The sequence below is a fragment of the Tenebrio molitor genome, chromosome 9 (genome assembly GCF_963966145.1).
Source record: "Tenebrio molitor chromosome 9, icTenMoli1.1, whole genome shotgun sequence".
Lineage (NCBI taxonomy): Eukaryota > Metazoa > Arthropoda > Insecta > Coleoptera > Tenebrionidae > Tenebrio > Tenebrio molitor.
Genome location: NC_091054.1, coordinates 382,617 through 407,078, shown reverse-complemented (window position 1 = coordinate 407,078; position 24,462 = coordinate 382,617). Strand labels below are relative to the sequence as shown.

Here is a 24,462-nt window from a genome sequence, read left to right as displayed (position 1 = left end):
ACATTTGACGGATAATTTGAGTAGGTAAACAAACGTCAGCTGTTCATTTAATCTACTCCGATCATTTTGAAAATTGTTATCACCAGTTATATTCACCTTTTCGGTTCTCAGTAAAAATTTCTAATTGATTTTTACTGCAATTTTTGGTTAGGTAGTTCCAAAATAATTGCAACATTCAAAAGTAAATGATGTCCAGAATGGTCCACGTAAAGTGCAGGTCCGGCTTGTATCCTTTCAGCGAAATTCGTCGCTTTGCAATAAGCGACGACCAAGTACCGTGGGCCGTACTCGTGGAAAATTACAGCCCCCCACACTATGACTCTCCTGTTTTACAGAATAAACCGTGGGCGGACCCACCTTGTGGTACTAAAAACCCGCCTTTGCCACGCACCACCTAAATAAGTTAATTTTAAGACGACAAAAATTTTAAACCCAAGTGGAACGAACTGGATGGGAAAAACAACAGAAATAGCCACACTGGCCCCTACAGTGTGGTCGAAGGGCGACCCCTGAACCCCAAAGGCAGGACAGGCCTGCAAGGTCGCGGGGTTTTAGGCAGATGGGGTCCCAACCACGCTGCAGACCCCATAGTAACAAGATGGAAAACATCTGAGGGGATGAAAGAGACAAATCCCATAACACAGCTGTAAGTGTAGGGTCAAGTTCTAGTTGCTCATGTTGATTTAGACCCATTCTGCAATTCTGTGCGATCCAGAGGCGGGATTGCGGTCAGTGGGCCATTCCAGGAGGTATGGTGGATCCAGGAGAGAAAGTGAGCGAAACCTTGAGAAGGGAGTTTTTGGAAGAGGCTTTTAACAGTCTGGAGGCGGGGCAAGGTGCGTGACTGCGTCGCGCTAGCAAATGTCATTCTGCATTGTTTTGGTCAGATCGGCGCAAGATGAATGAAGAAATGATCGGGAAGTTTTTCGAGGGTGGCAGCGAGATCTTCAAAGGCTACGTGGATGACCCCCGGAACACGGACAACGCTTGGATGGAGACAGTTGCGGTGAATTTTCACGATGACTCGAACGAGGCAGTCGGGAAATTCAGTCTGCAAGCTGGGGATGACGCCAAGAACGTCAAGTGGGTCGACATCGACAAGGACCTGGACCTGTATGCCAGTCACTCCAGTTTCGTGGAAGCAGTGGCGAAGTTGCGCCACGCCCATTGGTAAAGTAGAATGAAATGCCCAGATTATTATAAATAATCTATTTTTATACAATATTTCATCATATGTTATACTGAACCGCTGAAGGAAATATTAAAATATGCAACACGGAACCAGGCAAAAATAATCACATACTTTAACATTTTCTCGAGCAGTTTATTTTGTACTATGATATGCACAACACAAAATAAACTTTTAATAAATATTTTATGTGATTGCGATTATCTAATACGATATAATTGTACCTACTCTTTACATATTAATTAATGTTTTATAAACAAACTTGATCGTTAGTAAATTCCCTACAAACATTTTATCCTACTGGAGAATAAGTAAAAAAGTATTCAAATTAGAATCGAACACGACAACGCAACACCAGTGTCGTAAAAAACAAACTAAAATGCAAATGTAAAAATATGCACTCCGAGGGCATCCGAAATCACTTGAAAACCATCTTCATTTGTCCTAATACTGATGGCAAATAAACACTTAACCGCTAAAATATTTACAACGCCACTTTCGACGGCCTTCCTGCACCCAACAACAAAGATAACAAAGAAGTCGCGACGATCGCTCGCTCGCTTCAACGTTATTTGAACCCGCGCAACTTGGAACTGGACCGATGTACAGTGCGATTGCAAAAAATATACATTGTGACAACGTGGTCGATATTTATCTGTCAATCTATCACATCTTTGTCGTTAAGGCTGTTAAAGTCTCGCGAGTGGACCCTACAGAAACACGCGATTTACAATTTAATTGCTTCAAGTCGCCGCCACTCAAGAACGTAACGTAAAGGTCAAATTGTACATCCGGAATTTTTCTAAATTATTTACACCTAACAACGTTTGTTCGCGATACAAATAATGAATAGTCTTTTCGCAAGTACTGTTTTTCAAATTTTCACCACTGAGAATGGTAATAATAAGCTTTGTAACCGAAGATCTACCGACAGCTGTCGAAAAACACAAATCTACCATTTGTACAAAGTAAATCACGATTTTCACCAGAACAAATCTTCCGAAACCGTATTCAACTAACAAGGAAACTGTTGATTAAAAATATTATAAAATATATACAACATGATATCAGAACGGTAAAATATATACAGAGTCGCTGATTTAATGATCCTCATTTTTTTCGCGATCACCCTAACGATTTTAGTTTTTTATAAATACATATGTACAAAACAGAGATTTGGAAACGCTTTAGTAACTGTATCAACAAAGATTCTAATCGGCCACCCTGTATACTCTAATTGTACGATTAATACAGCTCGAACTGCTTTTAGACCACTTTTTAACTGACTAGATTGGAAGACCACGATCACGTGCCCTGTCATTTTCAAAATTAATATTTCACAACAAATCCCCAAACCCAGTGTTTACGCTTAAATCGAAATTATACCTAACAGAGTAACACCTAATTTCTTAATGTACAAAACCGTCATATTTACATTTCTTTTTGAATCGCACTGTAGACATTTTAGCTGTCGTGGCGACAACTGTCACGCCTTCTGGTGACTCGTTTGTTTTCAAATAACATTAAAGCAACCCCGTAGATTACGGACTGACATAGAAATATACAAGATAGTACACGAACGCAGATCGATTTTTTTCGAATATCAAAAATAACTGAAAACTTTCTTTCATCCTAGTAACTAAATAATTTAAGTATTTAATTTACAACGTCAAAACGAAAATCCGACCCGTTGTTTCAATCACCCTGCGCGCGGTCAAATCTAACCTCTCACTTTCCCACGTTGGGAAGTTACGAGGTGAGACCCGTCCCTGGTGGCGCCTCCACACTGTCACCGCTCCGACTCTCTCCGCGACCGCACGAAAACAACCGACAACAACAACCGAACTTCGTTTTATTTCCCTATGCCTATGACCGCCTCGTCCATGAGTTCATCGTCCGTTATGCAGGGGGAGGCCGAGTGGGGGCTGGGGGCGATCAGGGGACTCGGCGCCGGCGACTTAACTATGTGAACACTGACGGAGGGCGATTGGGGAAACGTCATCTGTCCCCCGCTCTTGCCCTCCATCTTGTTGCCGCCGGAAAAATCCAACAGCACGTCGCCGTCGTTCTTGGCCGTTTTCGCATCCTTCTTGTCGTCTTTGGGTGCGGGCGCGACGAATTTCGACGTCAGGTCGATGCTCTTCGTGAAGAGGTTGAGCGGCTCGGAGATCGGGGGCAGCACCGACTTGGAGACGGCGATCGGGTAGTTGATCTTGTAGGCGGCGTCGTCCTTGTTCTGGGTCAGGTTCTGCGGCTGGTCCTTTTTTTCCTCTTCCGCCTCTTTCACCTTGGGACTGGGGCTGGGCAGGGGCAGGGCGTTGGTCACGTTGTTACGCAACTTGGCGTCCATCGAGTTGTCGAAAGCCTTGCCCCCGGGCATCGCCAGGGGGTACTTCGACAGCGACAGGTCGGTCTTGTTGATCATGTCGAAGATCTTCGTGTCGACGGTTCTGTTGATGTTGTTCAGGTTATCGGTGCTGACTTTGGGTTTCTTGTCGTCGACGGCCGCCCGCGCCGACAGTTTCGGGATCTGGAAGTTTTTGTCCAGCTGCCTGACCGTCATCAGACCTTCGACTATAGAAGGTGGGTTGTAGTGGTCCATCTTGGACATTTTGTAGACGCCGTCCGACTCGTCCCTGTTCGAGGTGGGGCTCGACTTTCGGCCGTCCTTCGTCGAGAAGATCGACTTGTCCGAGCCGCTCTTGTTCAACTTGGGCCGGTCCTTCCGACTCAAGTCGGTGGCGCTCTTCGGAGAACCGGTCAGTTTCGACAAGGACTTCGAAGGACCGCCGCTCGACACCTTGGCACCTGACGAAGGGATCTTGCCACTCTTCATACTCCCGTAGTTGGCGCTTCCTCCCGTCGAGTTGCTCAGATTTGAACCGGAAATCTGCACAAACACAAAAAATATATATTAAATATAAATAAATATAGAATGTTGTCTCACCTTCTGCCCCACGTGCTGCGGCTTCTTCGACGCCGGCCCGCTGTTCACCCCCGGCTTCAGCCCCGTGTGCGTCTTCGGCGACCCCGTCCCCGACTTGCTCAAGCTGGCCTTGCTGTCCTTGCTCCTCGTCTTGTTTATCGTAATCTTCATCCCGTCCGAGCTGGGCTTCACCATGTACTCCGAGTTCTTGTTCTCCCCCATCTTGCCGCTTTTGCTCTCGTTCAGCTTGGCCGACACCTGACCGCTCCTCTCCCTGTTGCCGCCGCCACCGCCGCTCCCACCCGTCGACTTGCTGCTCAGATCCGTGACGCCGTCGCAGTGTTGTGCCGACGACTTCAACTTGTCCACGATGGCCGACAGCGAGCCCTTCCTGTTGCGCACTTGGTTCGAATTGGACGACTTCGACAGGTCGGTCGAGCTGGGGGAGGGCAGCCCGTCCTGCACCCCGCTCAAACTGTCCGAGTTCAAGTCCAACGGTTTCACTTTCACCGAGGATTTGTTCTTGGAGGCGCCGACGTTAAACACGCCCGATAATTTCTTGTCTTTGTCCCTGGAGGAGTCCTTCGAAGTGGATTTCGTTTTGGAGTCGCCGCTCTTGCTGGACGGGGAGTTGGCGGCGCTCTTCAGCGTGGACATGCTCGGCTTGCCGGAGCCGCTCGTGGAGGGGTGCTTCGGGGAGGTGCCGTGACTCTTTGGACTCGAGATTCCCGGAAGGATGTGCTTGGGGCTGCTGGGGACGTGGGCGGGAGAGTGCTTGGGACTGTGGTGGGACGAGCCGGTCTTGAGGGTCGGCTTCATCAGGTTGGGACTGAGCTTGCCGCTCATGGATATGTTGCGGTTCTGGGTGGGGGAAGCGTTGAATTTACGCATCATGCTGGGACTGGTGGGGGTGGTCATGTTGAGAGGCGGCGACTCGGCGGGTTTGATGCTGACGGTGACAGGCTTGGTTAAAGGGTCCTGCTTCGGGGGAACCTTCTCCGGAGGTCCCATCGGACTCTCGTCCCGTTTCCTCTTCCGCTTTTTCTCCAGGCGTCCCTTCAAAACAACACATTTTACAAACGTTCCTTCAACACAACTGCAGCCTCACCTTGTCGTCCGACCTGCTCTTGCTGCTCTTCTTCTCCCTGTTCTTCTCCTCCGAACTCTTGCTCTGCGATGACGTTATCGGCGTTATCGTGATCGAACTTGGCAGTGCTGACGCCGCCGATGTTGCCAACGCTATGATCTCGATCCCGGGTCTTTTCTCGGGGTTGCCTCCCTGGTTAAACCCCGGCGAACTGCTCGCTATCGGTGTGATGCTGACGCTGGGAGGCACCAGACTCTTCTCCCCCAGGTCCATCATGATGTTGGTGGGCGATTTCTGATCCCGCGACTTCCTCCTCACGTCTCTCGACGGCCCCGCCAGCAACTCCTCTACGTCTCCTAGCTCGTCCAAACTCCCGAAGTCACCCCCCACCTTATCCGCGTCCCCCAACAGCTCTCCCGGATCGAGCCCGCTCATCAGTTCCAAATCCGACTGAAACCCCAAAGCCGAATTCGGCGTCGGAATCTCGTTCTCCTGAGAGATCGGAGTACTCCGCGACGTAGAGTCACTACTGGATGTCTCCACCAGCAGGTCCGACTCGCTCTCTCCCAGCTTCCTCTTGTTCTTCCACAGATCGTCCGATTTGCGTTTGTGGGGTCTCTTCGCCTTCTCGCCCTGGCCCGACCCCGACAATATGTTGGTCAGTTCTATGCTGCTCAAAACTCCTTCGCTCGACTGAAAATTCTGAAAGTTGGCGCTGGCCATCATCGACTCGTTCAAGAACATCCCTTGATGTCCTTGCATCATCATTCCGTGGCCGTCGTTGCCAGGGGGCTCCTGTTTGATCTTGTCTAACCCCCCGAATTCCGTCAAACCGCCACCTGGGGCCCCCTTGTGACCCCCAGGGTCGCCGGAACCGAGGGGTAAACTAAAATTTTCATGCCCGTTGTAGTGACGTTTGACCGCCTGCTTTTCCCACAACTTGATGATGGCTCGCATCGTCACCGGTATCGAGAAGCACCGGTTAAGGATTTTCGTGCTGAGTTCGGAGGCGGCGTCGGGGGTGTTCGGGGGCGGCGGACTGCCCGGACTGCGGATCTTGCACACGAGGTTCGAGATGTCGGCCAGGTCGATCTCGGCAGTGGCCATACTCTCCTCGACTGGGTGTTCCAATGAGAGTGAGATGTGCGTCCACGAGAGGGCGCTCACCTCGAACATTGTCATGTTTTCGAAATCTGTAAAACGTTCAGGTTGCGGTCCGCTTCCGAAGAGTCACGTCACTTTATACCTTGCTTGCTGTTGGGTCGCACGCAGCTGCTGATTATCGTGTTGAAGAGAGCTTGCTGTCTTAAAATTACCAAAATTTGGGACACGTGAGCTGGGTGCGTGAAGGGAATGCTCGTCACTAACACCCCGTCCATGGTTTTGTTTTCCGTCATGAAATAGCAATGGCTTTGGTCCGGCAACGTCTGCAGAAAACAGGATTTTATTTTTATACACTTCTAAAATTTCTTTTCTATAAAAAATACAGTTTTCTTTTTCAAATAAACATAATACTGAAGATTTATTTCAATATCTTGAAATCGATTTACTTTTGACCTACCACAAACAGTCCTTTATTATTTCCCGACTCCATTTTGCCCTCGCTCGAATGATGAACTATTAGACTGAGCAGCGGATGAGTCGCCGACTGCTCTATACTATCCAGCTCGGTCACTTGCTGAATCTGCCTGACCAAGCTGACACACATGGGCATCGGCTTGTTCAGTTTGAGAACGAAACACGCCGGTATAGCAGCGCTGTTTTGGCTACTCAGCGGCGAAAAGGAAGGCGTGCTGAAATCAACGAGATACATTTAAAAAATCGCTTGAAATGTTGCGACCACACCTTTTTCCGTTTATATTCCTGTTGACGGTGATCAGAGTGGTCGTTTGCAATTTATGAGTGGCGGAACCCTCCATGCAAACGGTCACGCTGTACCCCAGCGACTTGGTGACGATCGTGTCTACCGTAATAGGCTCTATATCACATTTTTCGACGTTTAACAAATCATAAGGCGAAACGAAATAGGTAAGTTTCATGGGATGGCCCCCTCGTCGTTTCTCGAGAACCCCGACCGGCGACTTGTACAACAGATTGAACGGCTCCTTCATGAACGACTGGAGTTGGGCCAGGGTGCTCAAGTCGGATTCTAACGACTGCAAGGCGGTGAACGCTTTGCACTTGATTTTCTTTTCGGCGTTTAGTTGATAAATCGACGCGAAACCTTCTAATTGGGCAGTGAAATCGGCAAAATCACCTCTAGATAAACAATTGACAAGTTCCGAACAACTCTGTTGCTCTAATTTACTCTCGTGATGCACTTTCACATCTTTCACAGCGCCAGTTTGGTCTAGGACTATTTCTAAGTAGAACATGTCGGAAGATATGAACAGTTCGACTCCCGATGGTCCCACCATGAATTTCAAACCCAGCTGTCTGGTCAGGCTCTCTAGCCGTTCGATCATGCTCTGAAGAGACGTCACCTTGATCGAGTGCTGCAAAGTGTCCAGGCATTTCTGGTGCTGACTCTTCTCGACGCTGTCCAGAGCGTAACGTTTGTCCTGGAAAGTAGGCCACGGTAATAACTAGAGACCGGCGAAAAAGGGTTAAACCCTAGCGAATAACTCCCACCACAATACCTCAGTGTCAGCGCGCTCTATTAGTGGAGTAATATCGGACTGAAATTACGACTCTTAGTGATTCCAAGGTATAACTAAATGAGACCTATACTACCTTGTAGAGGAGATTTTGGGGGATAAGGAATGGTCATCTACAACTTTTTTTAATAGGACCGAACTTCGAAAACGACTTTTATACGTAGTTGCGGTGTAATCCAAAAAACTACGTTTCACGTAACATTTAACGCTGTTATTCAACTATTGAAGCTATAATTTTGATTTTCCGTATATTTATACTAAAAAATACAGCGCTTCCAACAGTGAATTGAAAATTTCGCAAATATCGATAGTTTTGAAAAAAATAATTAATAAAATTAGATTAATCAAAAATGCGCATCGTAAACTTCACGCTGCTGGGACCTATGTGAAATGTTGAAAATTTCGATACACATGCAGCGAGTCAAATTGAAAAAGCTTTAAAAAAAAATTAAGTCGGTAGCACATATACTTTTTGAGAAAATATTTTTTTTATTCGACGAGCGAACAAGAAACATTATTCAATTTTGTGTTGACAAAAAACAAAAATTGGTTTTACTCGTCAGAGGTATAATTTTCGGATCCGCACTTGACACAAATATTTGATTTTTGCTGTTTCCCACAAACAAAATTTTCACATTTTGCGCAAACAATTGATTTGGCGAATTTATAGCTGCCAAGCCACTGCACTAAAGTGGTGGAAGGCGAGAACCTTTTTCCGCCGGTCTCTGGTAATAACAGAAATTGGTATTGTCAATGGACAAATAAAACTGGGACACTTAAAATTTAATCTATGTAAATCAGACTATTGAATTGTCAGTATATTTGTCAGTGTCTATATAATATGTCATACCAAAGTTAACCTATTTGTGATAAAGCCGTAATTAAACGATGCAAATTTGTCATTTTTGTCCCAGTTTTATTTGTCCATCAACTGTACATATGACATAACCTACAAGCATCGCCATTCGGACATTTTTCGATATTTCGGCCAGACTCTTGAACTGCGATGACTTCGAACGTAACTTTTCCATTAATATCTCTAATTGCCAGTCTTTGGATTTATCCATAGTGGACGGTGGCATTGTTAAAGTGCCTAAAAAGTAAACAAATTTGTAAATGTCAAAAGTCAAATTTTTCGAGAGAGGTGAAAACCCACCGTTTGTTAAACGATTCATTATTAGACTGTTTAAATAAATGTTAAACGTCCCTGCACATTTTTAATTTTGTATATTTCACGCAAAAAAAATGGATTTTAATAAGATACATCAGCACCAAACAAAAACTTGACACTTGACAGTTGATCACTTTCCCCAGTTTAGGGACATTTTGTTTTAGGCTGCCATCTTGAATCGATCCCCGCTAAATTCGAATTGACAACAGGCGCCAACCCTTTGTTGTTGTTATTAATTTTTATATCAAAGCCCGGTTGTTTCAATTAATAGCGGCAAATTAATATTATCGATGAGTGCTTTTCCATTTTGTTTACCCAGTGTTTAGTCTATCAAATTCTGATATGGTGGAGTACTTAGCAGGTAGCACATATGTCGCAGTTATTGCTCTACAAATATTTAATATAGTGTTGTCGTAAGCCGACTCCGAGAATTTGTTTTTTCGAAAAGTGAAACGGCGATATTGATTCCGCCGTTTCCAATTAAAAGACTAATTTGCCACAAGTTTGCAAGTTTTCCCCCGAATCCGACATGATAATCCCTTGGTTTTTATCCCATCGGCATCTCCTGCAATTAAAACCACGATAAATAATAAATTTAGTGGCAACGAGTCGTAAAATTTTGTTTATTAATCTTCTAATTCTGGACACTAAACCGTGCACCAAGTCGCAGTTCAAAATTGCAGATTTAGATAAAAAAAATATTTTTATATTAGTCTTTCATTGCAAAATAAATTAAAATGTGCAGCACTTCCGCTTCTGTTTGTTTGTTCAAGTAATAATGACGGTCATTACGAAGACTTTGTTGTTCCAACGACGATGAATAAAACTCACAAAAGCTGTAACGGAGTCAAAAACTTTGTTGAAAGAAAAATTGTATTTTCCGCGTCTGAGGGCCGCATTAGCGATATTGTCGGAGGCCATAAGGGTCTCGAACTGGAGTAGGTGCGTAAGAGCCCTTTCAGCGCGTCCTACGTAGCACCTGGTTGCGTATGTGAGGGCTCCCCTCTTTTTTCGCAGGATAAATCCTCAGGATATAAATTCCTCGACAGTCCTGCCGCTTCCAGAGTGCGTTGCACGGTCGCGAGTCAATCATGTGGTTCATCACTCCCCTTTTCGTCGTGTTCTTGGCACTGGGAGCCATCGACGCCGCCCCCAATCTGGTGAGTGGCCGAAAAATTTTTTCCAGCCCCCGTCCGGTAAAAATAAACCCGTTCCGATCGAGCGGACTCTGTTTGTCTAATTTTATTTAATTTAGCCGGACTCCATTGAACCCGGAGCCGATCTCCGGTTTAATTGGATCGGTGGTATCACCTAACACCGCTAAAATAACATCGCCATTCTTTGCTTTTGTTTAACAACCCCTTTGAAGTGTAAAGCAAACCGCTAATTCCACACAAAAATAATTACATTTTTCATTACTGCTAAGTGCGACAAAGCACCCCTTCGGGGCCCTCAAACTTTCCGCCAAACTCGTTCCGACCCGGAAGATTTTTAATAAAATTTCTTTTCTTGCAGGCCAGACTGGAGTCGAACTACAACCGTAAGTTCCATCTAATTCATTGCTTTCTCTCATCGATTTTATCGCACTCTTTTGCTTAACTTTTGCAATTCTTGTGTCCGGTTCCGATTGTTATAGTCCGTCCTCAGGTGTGTTCGTGTAATAATATCGAGTCGTAAAAGGAAATAATCGTGCGAGTGTTTTTCTTCTATCTGCAAACGGCTGTAAATAAATTGCCTCCATATCGAGTCTCCCAAAACAAAGAACTTCGTCCATTTTAGGAATTAAGAGGAGTCTGGACGGCATCGGAGGAGGAAACTTAAAAGGACGAAGTCTGAGCCATTGGAAATTGCCCCTTCTAGGCAGAAGCCTAGACGGAATTGACGGGGGACTGATCGGAAGAAGCCTAGACGGAATCGGCGGAGGCAACCTAGTTGGTAGAAGCCTACACGCGAGGGGTTTTGATGGAATCGATGGAGGCTTAATAGGTCGCAGTATCGACGGAATCGACGGTGACTTAATCGGCAGAAGCCTTGACGGAATCGGCGGAGGCAACCTAGTTGGTAGAAGCCTACACGCGAGGGGTTTCGATGGAATCGATGGAGGCTTAATAGGTCGCAGTATCGACGGAATCGACGGTGACTTAATCGGCAGAAGCCTAGACGGAATCGGCGGAGGCAACCTAGTCGGGAGAAGTATGGACGGAATCGACGGAGACTTAATAGGCCGCAGCTTGGATGGAATTGACGGTGGTTTAATCGGAAGAAGCCTAGACGGAATCGGCGGAGGCAACCTAGTCGGGAGAAGTATGGACGGAATCGACGGAGACTTAATAGGCCGCAGCTTGGATGGAATTGACGGTGGTTTAATCGGAAGAAGCCTAGACGGAATCGGCGGAGGCAACCTAGTCGGGAGAAGTATGGACGGAATCGATGGAGACTTAATAGGTCGCAGCTTAGACGGAATTGACGGCGGTCTAATAGGACGAAGCCTAGACGGAATTGGCGGGGGCAACCTAGTTGGCAGGGCTCTACACGTGAGGGGTTTCGATGGAATCGATGGGGGCTTAATAGGCCGCAGTATCGACGGAATCGACGGAGACTTGATCGGCAGAAGCCTAGACGGAATCGGCGGAGGCAACCTAGTCGGGAGAGGTACCGACGGAATCGACGGAGACTTAATAGGCCGCAGCTTGGACGGAATTGACGGCGGTTTGATAGGTAGAAGCCTAGACGGAATCGGCGGGGGTAACCTAGTCGGAAGGGGTCTACACGTGAGGGGTTTCGATGGAATCGATGGAGGTTTAATAGGTCGTAGTATCGACGGAATCGACGGCGATTTAATCGGAAGAAGCCTAGACGGAATCGGTGGAGGCAACCTAGTCGGAAGAAGCACAGACGGGATCGACGGCGACTTAATCGGACGCAGCTTAGACGGAATCGGAGGCGGCAACCTGGTCGGAAGAAGCCTGGACAGGATCGGCGGCGGCAACCTAGTCGGAAGAAGCACAGACGGAATCGACGGCGATTTAATCGGGCGCAGCCTAGCCAGGATCAACAAGCTAAATGGTCGATCGGTTTAATTATTTATTTATTAATTATCTTGTAAAATATTTGACAGCGGAATGAATAAACCAAAATTTGTTAAGATTTCGTAGTTCTTTCGAAATTGTTGTCGTGTCTGATTTGTCCGAATTTTGACAGAGACATTTTTTATTAGCTTACGGAGAGATTCAGTCTGTAATGGGTCGAAAAAGCGCTCGAAATTTCGGAGTTTTGCAACTGGGAGGCGGATACGGCGTGGCGAAACGCTTTTCGCCGTCCAGGTAAGGAAAAAAATGTGATTTTCTTTGTTTAATCTGGTCCCGTGCAGTAACAAATACGAGATGAAAACGGAAAAGCACCGCAGAGGTCCCCTCAACGGTCTAATACCAGGAGGAGCGTTCGGGAGGGCCGCAAGGAGCAACTGTGCAAGGTAAAGGACAAATCTGTTGATGTCTCTAATTAATTAAAGCTTTCATCCAGGACCAACTGCCAGACGTTCGCTTATGACAAACTAATAAAAATACTAAAGGGTCCTATGGAGCTGAAATTAGAACCGTAATAAGTCTGACTTTTCCTAATGTGTTAAAGGTTCTTGTCATTCACTCTTTCCAGATATTTTTCTTTTGATGTCGAGAGTAGAAACGACAGCGGTGACGGACAAGGAATGAGAGGCGGCCAAGAAAACATGCCAACAAGCATTGACGCTTACTACACGCCCTACCAATCCAAACAATTCCTGGAGGTCGAATAAGTACACAGATTAATTGCATTTTGTAATTATTCTTTCCCACTGAATTACACTTATTCCATCCCATCTGACTTTGATTTGTTACGCACCGCTCACAATTATTGTAATTCTCCGTTCAAATGTAGACTAGATGAAGTGTTGTTAATAAAAAATAATTAATTAAACCTGGCATGATTAACTCCCTTGGTCTTTTTATTCATCTTCGCCGTCTCAGTCTTCAGCTTGTCCACCACTTGCAGCTTCCTCTTGAGGCGCTCCTGCAGCTCGCTGACCACCTGGACGAGGCTCACCACGCACGCCCACGTGTACAAATAAAACACTGCGAAAATAAATTTTCAGGAACAAGAACAATTTCTCTTACGCAGGGCAAATCCTCCGAGGTTAGAGTACAGGATCAGGTCCCCGAGGCCGTTCCCGTTCGCCTTGACGAACAGGATTGCCAGCAGCAAGGCGCCCATCAGCGCCAAGATGTACAACAAGTAAAAGAGCAGGAAGGGGTACATGAGCACGGTCTTGCACTGCAAAAATCCGTAGACAGGACCCACCCGACACGATTTGTACGGTACCTGGAAGCAGCCGAAGAGCAAGAGCACGCACGAGCTTATCAAGCACACGAAGAACGTCGACGACGCGACGACCACCGCTTTGGGGTTGTTCGCGATCTCTTTGTAGACGTTTCCCTGCAAGTTGGCGGCGTCCATCCACCGGGTCAGCGTCTCCGTGAGGGTCTGCGGCGAGTCCGCCTCCATCAGACTGAGCCCCAGGAGCACACTCGCTTGAATCTTTTAATTTTGAGTAAGAATCGTAGCTTAGTGTGTGATATTCACCAAAGTGAGCACCCCTATTACGACGGAGCCGAGCCGCAGAGAGCACGAAAAGCAGAACTTTGTCATGAAAGCCATCAGACGTTGTGTGGAAATACAAACAAACCGACTGATTAGGATCGCCCATAAAAGGGATCTGATTTTATCTAGCCGACATTATGCGGATATGGTCTAGCTGACAATAAAGGATATTGGATTTGTAAATTATTTGGGATTATGATGGGTCCGAAATTTTTATTGGGCGCTGACGACATCAAATATTAATTAGTGGGTTATCTGAAAAATCATTTGTATTGTTTATACTGCTGGAGGTCTAATTAAGTGGATCGGGGTAATAATAAAATTCCATCTGTGCTGACGTGTCGCGGATTAATTTAAAATAAAATCGTAAAAGAGCGGAAGTACAATAAATGGCAGAGTAAATATTGTATCGATTTTTAACAGGGAATTAAAAATATTCGGTCGAGGTCAAACCATCCCACGATGGTGATTTTTCTTTGAATTTATGCAACAACTTCATTACACTCTGTCACATTTTTATTCTAATTCTTTCGTCACAGTCGGTGACAAAATGCAAATAAAAATAATATTCGATATGGAGCCACGAGAGCGTTATTGATTACACAATTTGAAAAAAAATTTTTTTTAAGAGAGTCGTATACCTAATTCAAAGCTTTCTTTATGAAAAATGAAACTAAAGATGACAATATTTTCTTCTGTATCAACTACCACTTTCATTTCTTTTTGATAGAACTTGATTAATCAATTATAATTAACTTAATGGGTTGTTCTGAAAAAGTTTTTTATAGAATCATCAATACCTAGATTAATTTTTTTTATGTAATGCTCCACTCTGATGTTTCATAACTTAATACTAATTTACACCATAACTCTGTAATTTAACTTAATGTTAAAGCGGTGAAAATTATGAAATGAAATGAAAATTATAATCTACAAAATGTTTGAGGTAAGTAATATAATTTAATGTTCTCTCTTTTAAAATATAATGTGAAGCGTAAAACTATTACCGTACATCTTACATCGTTTTAATATTGACTGAAAGATATTTTATATAAGTTGCTTCTTTAAAAATTGAATTAAAAATTCATGATCTAACCGGTTTTATCGTCTTTTGTTTCGTCTAGATAGGAGTTATAATCGAATTCATATAAATGTGCATCTAAGCAAGCCATGAAAATCTGATTTTCTGTTGGTATTAAAGCTAAAGCTAGTGACTTCGACTTTCAAAGTTGCTTGCTCTGCGCGAAGCCGATTTGACTAATTTTTCAGTTTTTGTCCATTTTAACATTGCTGATTTCAAAAGTAATGTTACCTCTTTTTAGTGATTAAATTAAAGTAATTCTTATTTGTTTTTGTCTTTGTATTTTTACTATGTAAAGATTTATTGGGCATGACCTTCATAAATGTGACTTTTGTAATGTAACTAAATTAAAGGTGCTTTTACACATGCACAGCTCACTTGATGAACATTTATATGAAATCAACTATAATTCCTTGTTAGTGTTTGTTGTAGACAACTAGGTAAATTGTTGCATACCTAATGCATACTGTATCATTATCATTAACATTAAGTTCATGATTTGTCACAGAAATAGTGTTGCCTAATTTAATAGCATTGTCATTGAAATTTATTTTTTTTAATAGTTTTTTGGTTGTTTTTTTTATCAATTTTTAAACTACCGCGTGAGCAACAATTACTGTTTGAGTTGGCAATAAAAAATTTTACTTGATATTGGTAAGACTGTGAATTGTGCCTATTTCCGTTTGTTTCTCTGGTTTCATTGTCATTTAAACGTCTTGGTTTTTGTAATTTTTTATTGATAATTGGACAATTGGAGTCATTTAGAGCAGCACCTTTAAGTTAAATGCATTTTCCTCGATCCTCGCCTTAATTTGTTTGTTTTTAAATTTAAATTGAACAGTCAATCTGTTTCACACCAACTTGAAGAAAAGTCACTAACTTGCAATACCAGTACCAACTTAACACATTTTCTCACAAATGACAAAAATCTTAAATACAGTTTTAATAAAAAATATTCTGATTTTAATTTCGTAGCTTAATTTAATTAGTAATTTACTTTTGGCACGCTAAAATATAAAACAAGACATCGAGTCTCTCTCAGTTAGCGATTTAACTGCCTGTTTGTTGGCAATCGCACGCAAACCTGTCCTGTCAGATTCACATTTTCCATGTAAACATAACCTAGAAAGAGATTTTTTATTTGTGATCCGTAATTATTTAAGAAGTCGAGCGTTATAGTGCAGCAATGGATCAATCAAATATCGACGACTTGGTTCTCGAATTCGGAGATGAACAAGCCAGCACCAGCACTCAAGCCCCGAACTCAGAATCGGAGTCAAACTCTGAAGACTCTGACCAAGAGGACTTACTACCAGGTAACGGTGACCCGAACAGTTATATTTATATCGTTTTTATTTCTGATGTATGAATTTAAAACGCATTACGATTTATGCCCCAAATTTACTCCAAATCCTACACAAGTGAATTAAAAAAATGGCAATTTGGATTTATTCATGTTGTATAACGTATGTTATATGATATAACGTATTTTAATACACTTTTTAGTATAAATTACGTTTGGTAAACTCTGTAGGAATGACATAAGTTCCTGTTTTCATAATTGTAATAATTGTGGTGTTGTCTTGCTAACATCTAATGATCAAAAAAAGGAAAAGTTGACGCTGGTCAGTTCTGTAGTTACATATTTACATAATAAGTCATGAAAGTGGTCGTTTACATGACGGTGAGGCTTATTGAGCGTCCGAGTCATGTGGACAGTTGGACACACTTTCATGACGTAGATATAATGTATAACATTTTTCCTGCAACCGCACAATTTAAAAAAAATATTCGTAAAAATGTGAAATTTTGCTACCTAATCACGTCTATTAAAAAACGTCGGGTTCCGGTAACAATGGTGACATGAAAAAAAAAATATTTTGTTAAACGCGTATGTGGTAATATTGAAAGCGTGCCATTAATCCAAATCTAGAATCTTTAGAAGTAGAATAAATGATATCCTAGTTGCTCACTAAACGTTCAAGTTTCATATTTTTTGTGCCAAAATTTAAATTCAAAACGATTTTCTGATTCAGCTTAAAACAGTTTGTCCAAGACTAGAACATCTGATGTTACGCGATTTTCAACCCTTCTAGGCGAGGACACCTCCGCCGCAAAAAAATCGGACAAACCCCGCCGTGCCCCTCGTCGTGCCCTCTCCAAGCTGAACCCCAACCTGAAGGGCTTGATGGGCGAAGCCAATGTGCGCTACGCCCGCGGCGAAATCGAAACAGCCCAAAAGATGTGTTTCGAAGTGATGCGCCAAGTCCCCGACGCCTACGAACCCTACCTGACGCTAGCCCAAATTTTCGAAAACATCGACCCCACCAAATACGAAGGCTATTTGTCGATCGCCAGCTGTCTCTACCCTCACGATTCGGGAATCTGGTGCAGACTGGCCGAGTTGAACATACAGAACGGCAAATACAAAGAGGCAGTTTCGTGCTACTCGAAAGCCATCAGAGCCAGTCCGAAAAACATGAGCTTGCACGCGAAACGCTTGGAGCTGGTGGAGCAGATCGGAGACGTGAGATTCGCGTTGGCTTGCAAGACGCACATAGCGAACAAGTTGCCGAGGGCTCAGTACCAGACCATCATAGAGTTGTGCAAGGAGGTGGCCAAGCGATTCCACGAAGAGAAGAACTACGCCAAAGCGCTGGAGGTGTTGAAGATTCCGTTCAAGAGGATACGGAAGCGGGTGACCCAAGACTTGGTGAACATGATGCTGGAGTTGCTGCTGCTGACGAATCGGTTCACCGAGTGCGTGGACATCTTCATACAGCATTGCAATTTCACTTTGGCGATCGCCGTGGGGGAGGACAACCAAATCACCATCGATTCGTACGTGATGCCCCCCAAGATCCAGATCGACTTGAAGGTCAAATTCATCGTGTGCTTGATCAGACTGAAATCGTTCCATCTGGTACCCTCTCTGATCGATTCGATGATCCAAGAAGAGAACGTCGAAGAAATCGGCGACCTCTACTTGGACGTGGCCGAAGACCTGATGGCGGCAAATCTCCCCCACGAAGCTCTCAAACTCCTGGTCCCTCTGGTCAAGAGCAACATCTACAACTTGGCGGCGGTCTGGCTAAAATACGCCGAGTGCCTGTACAACTGCGACATGTTGGAACAGGCCGTCGAAGCCTACTTCACCGTGATGACGATGGCGCCGCAACACGTCGAGGTGTTGTACCCTCTGGCGATGACGCTGTTGAAACTCAACAAGAAGTCTGAAGCTTTGGAGGTGCTCTCGCAAGACCTGTCGACGAACAAGCTCGATGTCGCCGTTTTGATCGAGCGAATGAAGTTGTTGAAGCAGATCGACGACCTGGACGAGTACTGGAAATGCGCAGAGCTGTTGCTCTCGAGGCACTGCGTGGTCGTTAAGTATCCCGAAGAGGCGAGAACTGTCATGATCATGTCCTACACGGTTAACGAGAAGGTGAAGAAGATAAGAGACATGAGGCGGTTCAGGGGAGACTTGATGCCAGTGGAGTCGAGTTTCGAGAGCATAAGGGAACCGAGCGTCCAGACTGAGTACGAGGTGTTCAAAGCGGTACTGAGGTTTGCGCTCGAGAAGAGGCAGTACTCACAACTGCAGAAGTTTGCCTTTATGGGGTTGACGTCCAAGAAGTTCACGGAGCAAATCAGTAAGTTCCATTGGTTGTGGTGAGATCAAAATTTTATTTTCAAAATATAAAATAATTATCTAGTGACTTTTATTTTAATGGCATTGGGTTGGTATTGATGAAGCAATGTCATTTCTGAAAGCAAGCTCTCTTACACACGTCACATTCATTTGGATTTTTTTGAGGTCCCAACTATTAGCTTTATGACTTTTATTTTTCAAAGAGGGTTAAAATAAAACGTGAATATTGGTTTTTTGCAATCGTAATGAAAGTGGCACTTTTTTACACGCAAAATCGTAGTAAAAGTAGCACTTTTTCACACGAAAAATCGTAGTGAAAGTACTACTTTTTTGCGTCATTTTATTCCATCTCCTTGGAGATGATTGTCAAAGTATACCTATATTTTTTTTTTTTTGTAATTTTTCATAATACTTTTAGACTAAATTTCTCAAGTTTTTTCGATATGCAAAAAAAAATAGTGTGTACAACACGTTATGAAAGTCCCTTTTTTCACTTATTTGCTTGATTAACTCGGGCTACGCCCCTCGTTAATCAATCTGCACATTCGTGAAAAAAAGTATGACTTTCATAACTTGTACAAATAACTATGTATTTGGTGGAGGCGCCGGGTTCGATGATTTAATAAGTAAAGCAGTGGCGACTCAGGTGTAAATTACTCTAAATTGCGGGGATATGTCTATTTGGGATGAAATTAAAATGAAGGTCACGTTTTAAATTAAAATTAACATAAAAAAAGTCGTTTCCAAATCAAAAACGGAAAATAGTAAATTTAATGTTTCATGAAATATTTTCACACATTGAAATCTTTAAAATATGACTCTTATTCAAACTCTTATAACTATTTTCGAAAGGGAAGACTTTTATATAATGTAAGGGAAAAAAGTAACTAGACCTATTGACAAATTGTTGAACAAAAAAGGAAAGAATGTACTATGAGTATGGATAATGCAGCCAAGTAATGTAGAAAAATCATTCATACCAAAGTGAGATTCTGTCGTATGAGCATTTTTTTTTTAAATGTTGTTTTTCATTGGCCGTGTTGGTTTTGGTTTTTCTAACCTCTTAAACTTGTAAATTCCAGAAGAAATCTTGGTCTTCGTCTTGTTGTCAACCATCTACAACAACGACACCTTCCACGGCTACAACCTGATCAGAACGGTGGTCCTGAGCGACACGACGAACAACTTAGCTTGGAACTTATTCAACATCGTCCTGAAAAACGCCGACGACATCCGCCACAACCGCTTCATATCGAGACTTCAAGAAAGAGTCCCCAACATCCATTGCTTGCAAGCGATAGAAGCCAACTACAGTTTGACGACAAACAACACAAACCTAGCCATGAAGTTTTACATGAAGGAGTTCCGCAAACACAAACTCCCCTACTTCGCTTTCATCCTCGGCGTGATCCTCCTTCAAGGTTACAGCAGGAAGAACATCGTGGAAGACAAAAAGAAACTGGCGGAGATCGCGTCGTACTTGTTCCTATTTTACGCGAAGAATCGCAGTCGAGACGCCCAACAAGAAATCTACTACAACATCGGACGGATGTACCACCAATTAGGGGTCATGTATCTGGCCCAGAATTACTACTTGAAAGTGCTGGAGTTGAAAGAGACGGAACCTTCCAACATCCTGGGGTTAAAATACGAGGCTGCGTACAACTTACATCTTATTTATAAAAACAGTGGCAACATGATAGCCGCCAGAAACGTCGTGATCAAACATATGGTTATTTAGCGGTGAGGAAGTATTCGCGTTCTCGCTTCTCCCGGTCGATCGCGTGGGACATTGCGTCGAGGAACTGACCCAAACCGATGAACGACTCGTCCAAGAACAAGGCGTGGGCCAAGAACGGGATCTTCCTCAAGGATCGACCACTGAGACCCTGGCTCTTCTCGCAGAGCTCCAGAAGCTTGTTCGTGTGTTTGTCTTCGCAGTCTTTTCGATCATTCAATAAAATGCTAGGGGGCGCCACCATGTTGCCGTCCTTCATTATTATTTGAGCCTGAAATGTCAATCCCACAATTTTGTTGCACTCCCACGAGTAAAAAGTGCCACTTTTGTCCCCTTTTTCGGAAACTAGAACGGCATTTTACTCCAAAGAAATTAACATGATTGAAAAAAAGTGCACTCGAGTTCATTGAACTATTTAAGTTTTTTAAAATTGAAATTACTTTGACGAGCTCCTCCAAGCAGGAATGGTAGACTTTGTAGATGGCGGGCGGAGTCGGCAAGCCTAAATACTGTTTGATGTCGGCTCTATCGATGAAGGCCAAATCTATGGACTCGGTAATATTCGACGTAGTTAGAATTAAGACGTTGGAATGACGCTTGATTTGGTCGATTTGAGTCAAAACGGCATTGACCACACGAATGGAGTCTGACGGTTCGTTTCCTGTAAACATCACTTAAAATATTGTCCACAAGTTGTGAAAAAAGTACCAGAAATGCACTGGTTGCGGGCGTGGGCCAACGACTCGATCTCGTCGATCAAGACACACACCAACAAATTGGAATTTTCGACAATCTCAGTTATTTTCGTGAACATTTTCGTCACCAGTTTACCACTCTGTAAAAAGCGAATGAATCGTTGTCGACAACAAAAAATACAAACACACTTCTGAAAACCATTTTGAAAACAAACTGTGACTGTTAATTTCAATGAGTACGCCGGAACTATATCGCTCTTGCATTCTAATGGCCAACTTCTGGGCTAGAGCTTTACACAAGGAAGTTTTACCAGTTCCAGGGGGACCGTGTAGTAGTATGACGCGATTACAATTGACGACGTTTGTGTCGACGCCGCGATCCGAAAATTCCATCATCGTTTGAGCATATTTTAGTAACTACAAAATTATAATTAACGCAAGTAGAGTCGGATCGAAGAGTTACATTCTGTTTAATGTTGTTGTCGTAGTACAAGTTCTCCCACAAATTGTAGATGTCGGCTGAAGGTAGCATGAGGTGAGTGGCGATGTTTAATTGTCCCTCCTCATCGCCTTCTTCGATTTGGTTCATGGGGCCGTTCAAGTCGAGGGTGTAGATGTGCCATTTGATTACACAGTGTGCAAAATTGATGAAACCGTCCTGAAATCATTTACAATACTTTGACAGAGCTATTTGTTACCCAATCGGATAAATGCCAAATAATAGTTTCTTGAACTTTCTGAATCATAATAAGCAATGGATTGGGCGAGCACAAGCGTGGCGCCTGCTCGTTCACAGGATTTAAACCCCTAAGAATTTTTCTAACGGGACCACATGAAAAATACTGTTAATGTGAACGCATCAGAAGATTTGCTGAACAGGATAAATGCAGCTGCAGTAAGCTTTAGACCTAACATGGTACAAAATATTTGACAGAATATTCATAACAGGTGTGAAGTTTACATAAATATTCAAGGACGTAATTTTGAACATTATTTGTTGTAGTTTTGTATAATTTCTGTACTGATTTCAATAAAGATATCTTATCATTATTGACGTTATGTTCATTCAGTTGCAGTTCCTTAACGTTGAATTAGTTTTAATGAGAACCTTGACATACATGGTGTTATGGAAGTCCACGTAAAAAACCAGCAATAGGACTCATTAAAATAAACATTTTTTTTTTAATCATTTTTTCCGCACATTCTTAGACATTTAAAATTAAATATAATTTGAACCCTAAAATTCCTAGGTCCCCGCTCATGTGTTTACACATTCATTGTTAACGAAGCACGAAAAAAGAATTAAAATACTTGAATGAAAAACAGTAAAAACTGTTAGTACTACAACGGCGATCGTTCTTTCTTCAAAAAACAGTAGAGTTTTTACCGCACAAAAACATTTTCACTCACTCTTTCATTCATTCAGTGAAGTGTCAAATTAGGGGTTAAAAAAATGTAAAAAAAATATTCGATTAAAAAAAGATCAATATGTAAAAAATGTTTATTTTAAGGAGTTCTATTGGTGACTAAATTTATTATGTGGACTTTCATAACACCCTGTATACACATTTGCAGATGTTATCAAATTAAATGTCTATTTGCGCTCTCTTGCATTATTCAAGATCCCAGCACAGAGTTAGTGCAGAAGTTTTCATAGACTGTGTATTGTGAATTGATGAAGATTGATACGTACAAATCCAGGAATTTCCTCAATGATGATGGCTTTAGCTTCAGAGTGGAGGATAGGGTGGAGATCGTTATCGAATTTAGATATCACAGTGTTGCCTCGTACGTTGATACTTTCTAAATAGTGTTGGGCTATTGAGATAATGGAGGTCTTCGAGATGTGGCTACAAGTCGAATTGTTAAGAACGATTGTTACTTGCACTAGAAAGGGGTTAAAAAAATATAAACTCACCTCTCACTGTTTAAAACAATCTCTACGTTTACAGTTTTCATTTTATTTTCACTATTTCTTGCGAATTAACCGATAAAATTTTGAATTAGAGTGAGGTTATGTTATTGCAGGTCCACCAACATAAACAAGATCGCAAAATATTAAGAAATTAAATTAAATTTAAACAAGAACAGAAAAACTTGAATTTGATTAGGTAAATATCTTTAATTTGTTTCAGTTTTTGTAGCGGTTTGCATGGCTGAGTTTGTTTTATTGGTGGGGAACAAATTAAGGAAGTTTCCCCAATTCGGAATTAATTAATATACAGTTGGTTGCAAAAAAAACGGGAACTGTCAGAGTAAAATTGATACATTTTTACAATTTTTTCATAGTGTGAAACCTTCTTACGGTTAGAATTAGCGTCAAAATTCAATGACATTTTTAGAAATTATTTGATAGGTATTGTCAAGTAGACAATTAATTGACAAATGGACAAAACCAAATTTACATTAGAAAAATTTTCTTTTCCCGTCTTTTTTGCAACCAACTGGACCTACCCGGTGTTCAAATAGAATTTCATATTCTGGTTATTAAAAAAACTCTACTTAGCGTTCCTGATAAAAGTACCGGCGACTATCACATAAAACAATAAGAATATAAGTAGAGCTAAAGTCAAAACGAAACATGACAGGGCAGAGCTTAGGATGCGCACTCTCCAATTTACCGCTGACAGGGGCGTATCATACAGTCGTCAGTTTAGGGGCAAAAACTTAACCAAAACTCAATTTTCTTCATCTGATGAAAGAAATTCTACACCGAGGTCATCTACTTTTGTTGTAGAACCTCTAATAGAATAATAAAAACGATCTTCATCTTCAAAACATTCCCCTAACATTCCTCTATAGCGTAAACAAAAGAAAATGTTTGATTCCGCCACTGTCATATACGTAAGCTGGATTCAACTGATCTACATTCGTCTTCTGCGCAAACCACGTGATGTCATGTTTCGTTTTGACTTTACCTCCAATTTGAAACAGGTACCTAGTTGTCAAAATCAACTTGGAAACTTAACATTAAAAAAACTATTCTTCGTCCAGTGAGAGATTGGGAGATTTTAAATTGTATTAAATTAACCCAACACTTCACAATGCACTAGAATACATTAATTAGAGCATAATTTCAGGGCAAAAATGTTACTGCTTGAAGGATATATTTCAAATTTTACGTGCGCTAGGTACCTACTACTTCCTCTAAGTAGAATTTAGTGGTTTTTATGTCAAGCAATCTCTCGCTGGACAAACTATATACTTTTATTTATCCCTAGGAATGCAAGTGACACTATTAAGTTCCGTCTCTACACGAATGTTATCGGTCATCTACAGTCCTTATGGTCATGGCTCTAGGGTCTAGGGAAAAATTACGAAAATTCTTTAGTGCTTATTGAATTCTTCGAAAATTATTTTTTTAGCGTTTATCATTTCTTCTGCTATTCTTTATAAAACAGAATGTTGAAAGCCGAACTGTGATTTTTATTGTGAACGCTCAACTTCCTTCACCGTCCTGCCCCTCCGGCCCAATCTCGCCCTCACCTCCCACGCCTTCCTCGCCAGTCCATCTTCACCTTTCCTGCCTCATTGAAAATTACCACTCCACCTCATCTTCTGCCACTCTGGAGATGCCTATCTCGTGTCCATCCATTGTTGTCCCCGTCGAATTGGTTGCCTATTACGAGGT

The 24,462-nt window shown here is 42.6% G+C and overlaps 6 protein-coding genes and 1 long non-coding RNA gene across 8 annotated transcripts; 4 read left to right on the top strand and 3 right to left on the bottom strand.

Moving 5' to 3' along the window:
• The first annotated feature begins 30 nt into the window (after positions 1-30).
• Positions 31-1,373, top strand: LOC138138725 (ADP-ribose pyrophosphatase, mitochondrial). The gene is made up of 4 exons (XM_069058730.1): positions 31-363; positions 415-646; positions 688-836; positions 888-1,373. The coding sequence occupies exons 1-4, from the start codon at positions 186-188 to the stop codon at positions 1,172-1,174; spliced, it is 846 nt and encodes a 281-aa protein (XP_068914831.1). The 5' UTR covers positions 31-185; the 3' UTR covers positions 1,175-1,373.
• On the bottom strand, positions 1,195-9,181 carry MED1 (Mediator complex subunit 1). The gene is made up of 8 exons (XM_069058716.1): positions 9,016-9,181; positions 8,813-8,952; positions 7,048-7,763; positions 6,764-6,995; positions 6,449-6,629; positions 5,224-6,395; positions 4,137-5,171; positions 1,195-4,079 (listed from the first exon to the last, which is right to left on the bottom strand). Exons 1-8 carry the CDS (start codon positions 9,032-9,034, stop codon positions 3,042-3,044), a joined length of 4,533 nt encoding a protein of 1,510 aa, XP_068914817.1. The 5' UTR covers positions 9,035-9,181; the 3' UTR covers positions 1,195-3,041.
• An 866-nt stretch (positions 9,182-10,047) lies between these two features.
• Positions 10,048-12,984, top strand: LOC138138717 (uncharacterized). The gene is made up of 7 exons (XM_069058717.1): positions 10,048-10,190; positions 10,546-10,570; positions 10,810-12,096; positions 12,248-12,353; positions 12,401-12,502; positions 12,553-12,627; positions 12,685-12,984. Exons 1-7 carry the CDS (start codon positions 10,122-10,124, stop codon positions 12,821-12,823), a joined length of 1,803 nt encoding a protein of 600 aa, XP_068914818.1. The 5' UTR covers positions 10,048-10,121; the 3' UTR covers positions 12,824-12,984.
• On the bottom strand, positions 12,833-13,726 carry LOC138138726 (uncharacterized). 2 transcript variants are annotated; one of them, XM_069058732.1, is made up of 3 exons: positions 13,648-13,726; positions 13,387-13,602; positions 12,833-13,338 (listed from the first exon to the last, which is right to left on the bottom strand). In XM_069058732.1, the coding sequence occupies exons 1-3, from the start codon at positions 13,720-13,722 to the stop codon at positions 13,156-13,158; spliced, it is 474 nt and encodes a 157-aa protein (XP_068914833.1). In that variant the 5' UTR covers positions 13,723-13,726; the 3' UTR covers positions 12,833-13,155. The 2 variants fall into 2 exon arrangements, with proteins under 2 accessions (XP_068914833.1, XP_068914832.1); XM_069058731.1 differs by having other exon boundaries at positions 12,833-13,602.
• Positions 13,727-15,812: 2,086 nt separating this feature from the next.
• On the top strand, positions 15,813-20,405 carry LOC138139485 (general transcription factor 3C polypeptide 3). The gene is made up of 3 exons (XM_069059778.1): positions 15,813-16,062; positions 16,843-18,399; positions 19,481-20,405. The coding sequence occupies exons 1-3, from the start codon at positions 15,933-15,935 to the stop codon at positions 20,137-20,139; spliced, it is 2,346 nt and encodes a 781-aa protein (XP_068915879.1). The 5' UTR covers positions 15,813-15,932; the 3' UTR covers positions 20,140-20,405.
• pch2 (pachytene checkpoint 2 protein) lies at positions 19,136-24,053 on the bottom strand. Its single transcript, XM_069059781.1, has 7 exons — positions 22,750-24,053; positions 22,525-22,681; positions 21,295-21,489; positions 21,021-21,248; positions 20,845-20,971; positions 20,577-20,797; positions 19,136-20,407 (listed from the first exon to the last, which is right to left on the bottom strand). Exons 1-7 carry the CDS (start codon positions 22,788-22,790, stop codon positions 20,132-20,134), a joined length of 1,245 nt encoding a protein of 414 aa, XP_068915882.1. The 5' UTR covers positions 22,791-24,053; the 3' UTR covers positions 19,136-20,131.
• Positions 22,862-24,248, top strand: LOC138139489 (uncharacterized). The gene is made up of 2 exons (XR_011162310.1): positions 22,862-22,942; positions 24,053-24,248. It is a non-coding gene; the product is annotated as an uncharacterized lncRNA (long non-coding RNA).
• The last annotated feature ends 214 nt before the right edge of the window (positions 24,249-24,462 follow it).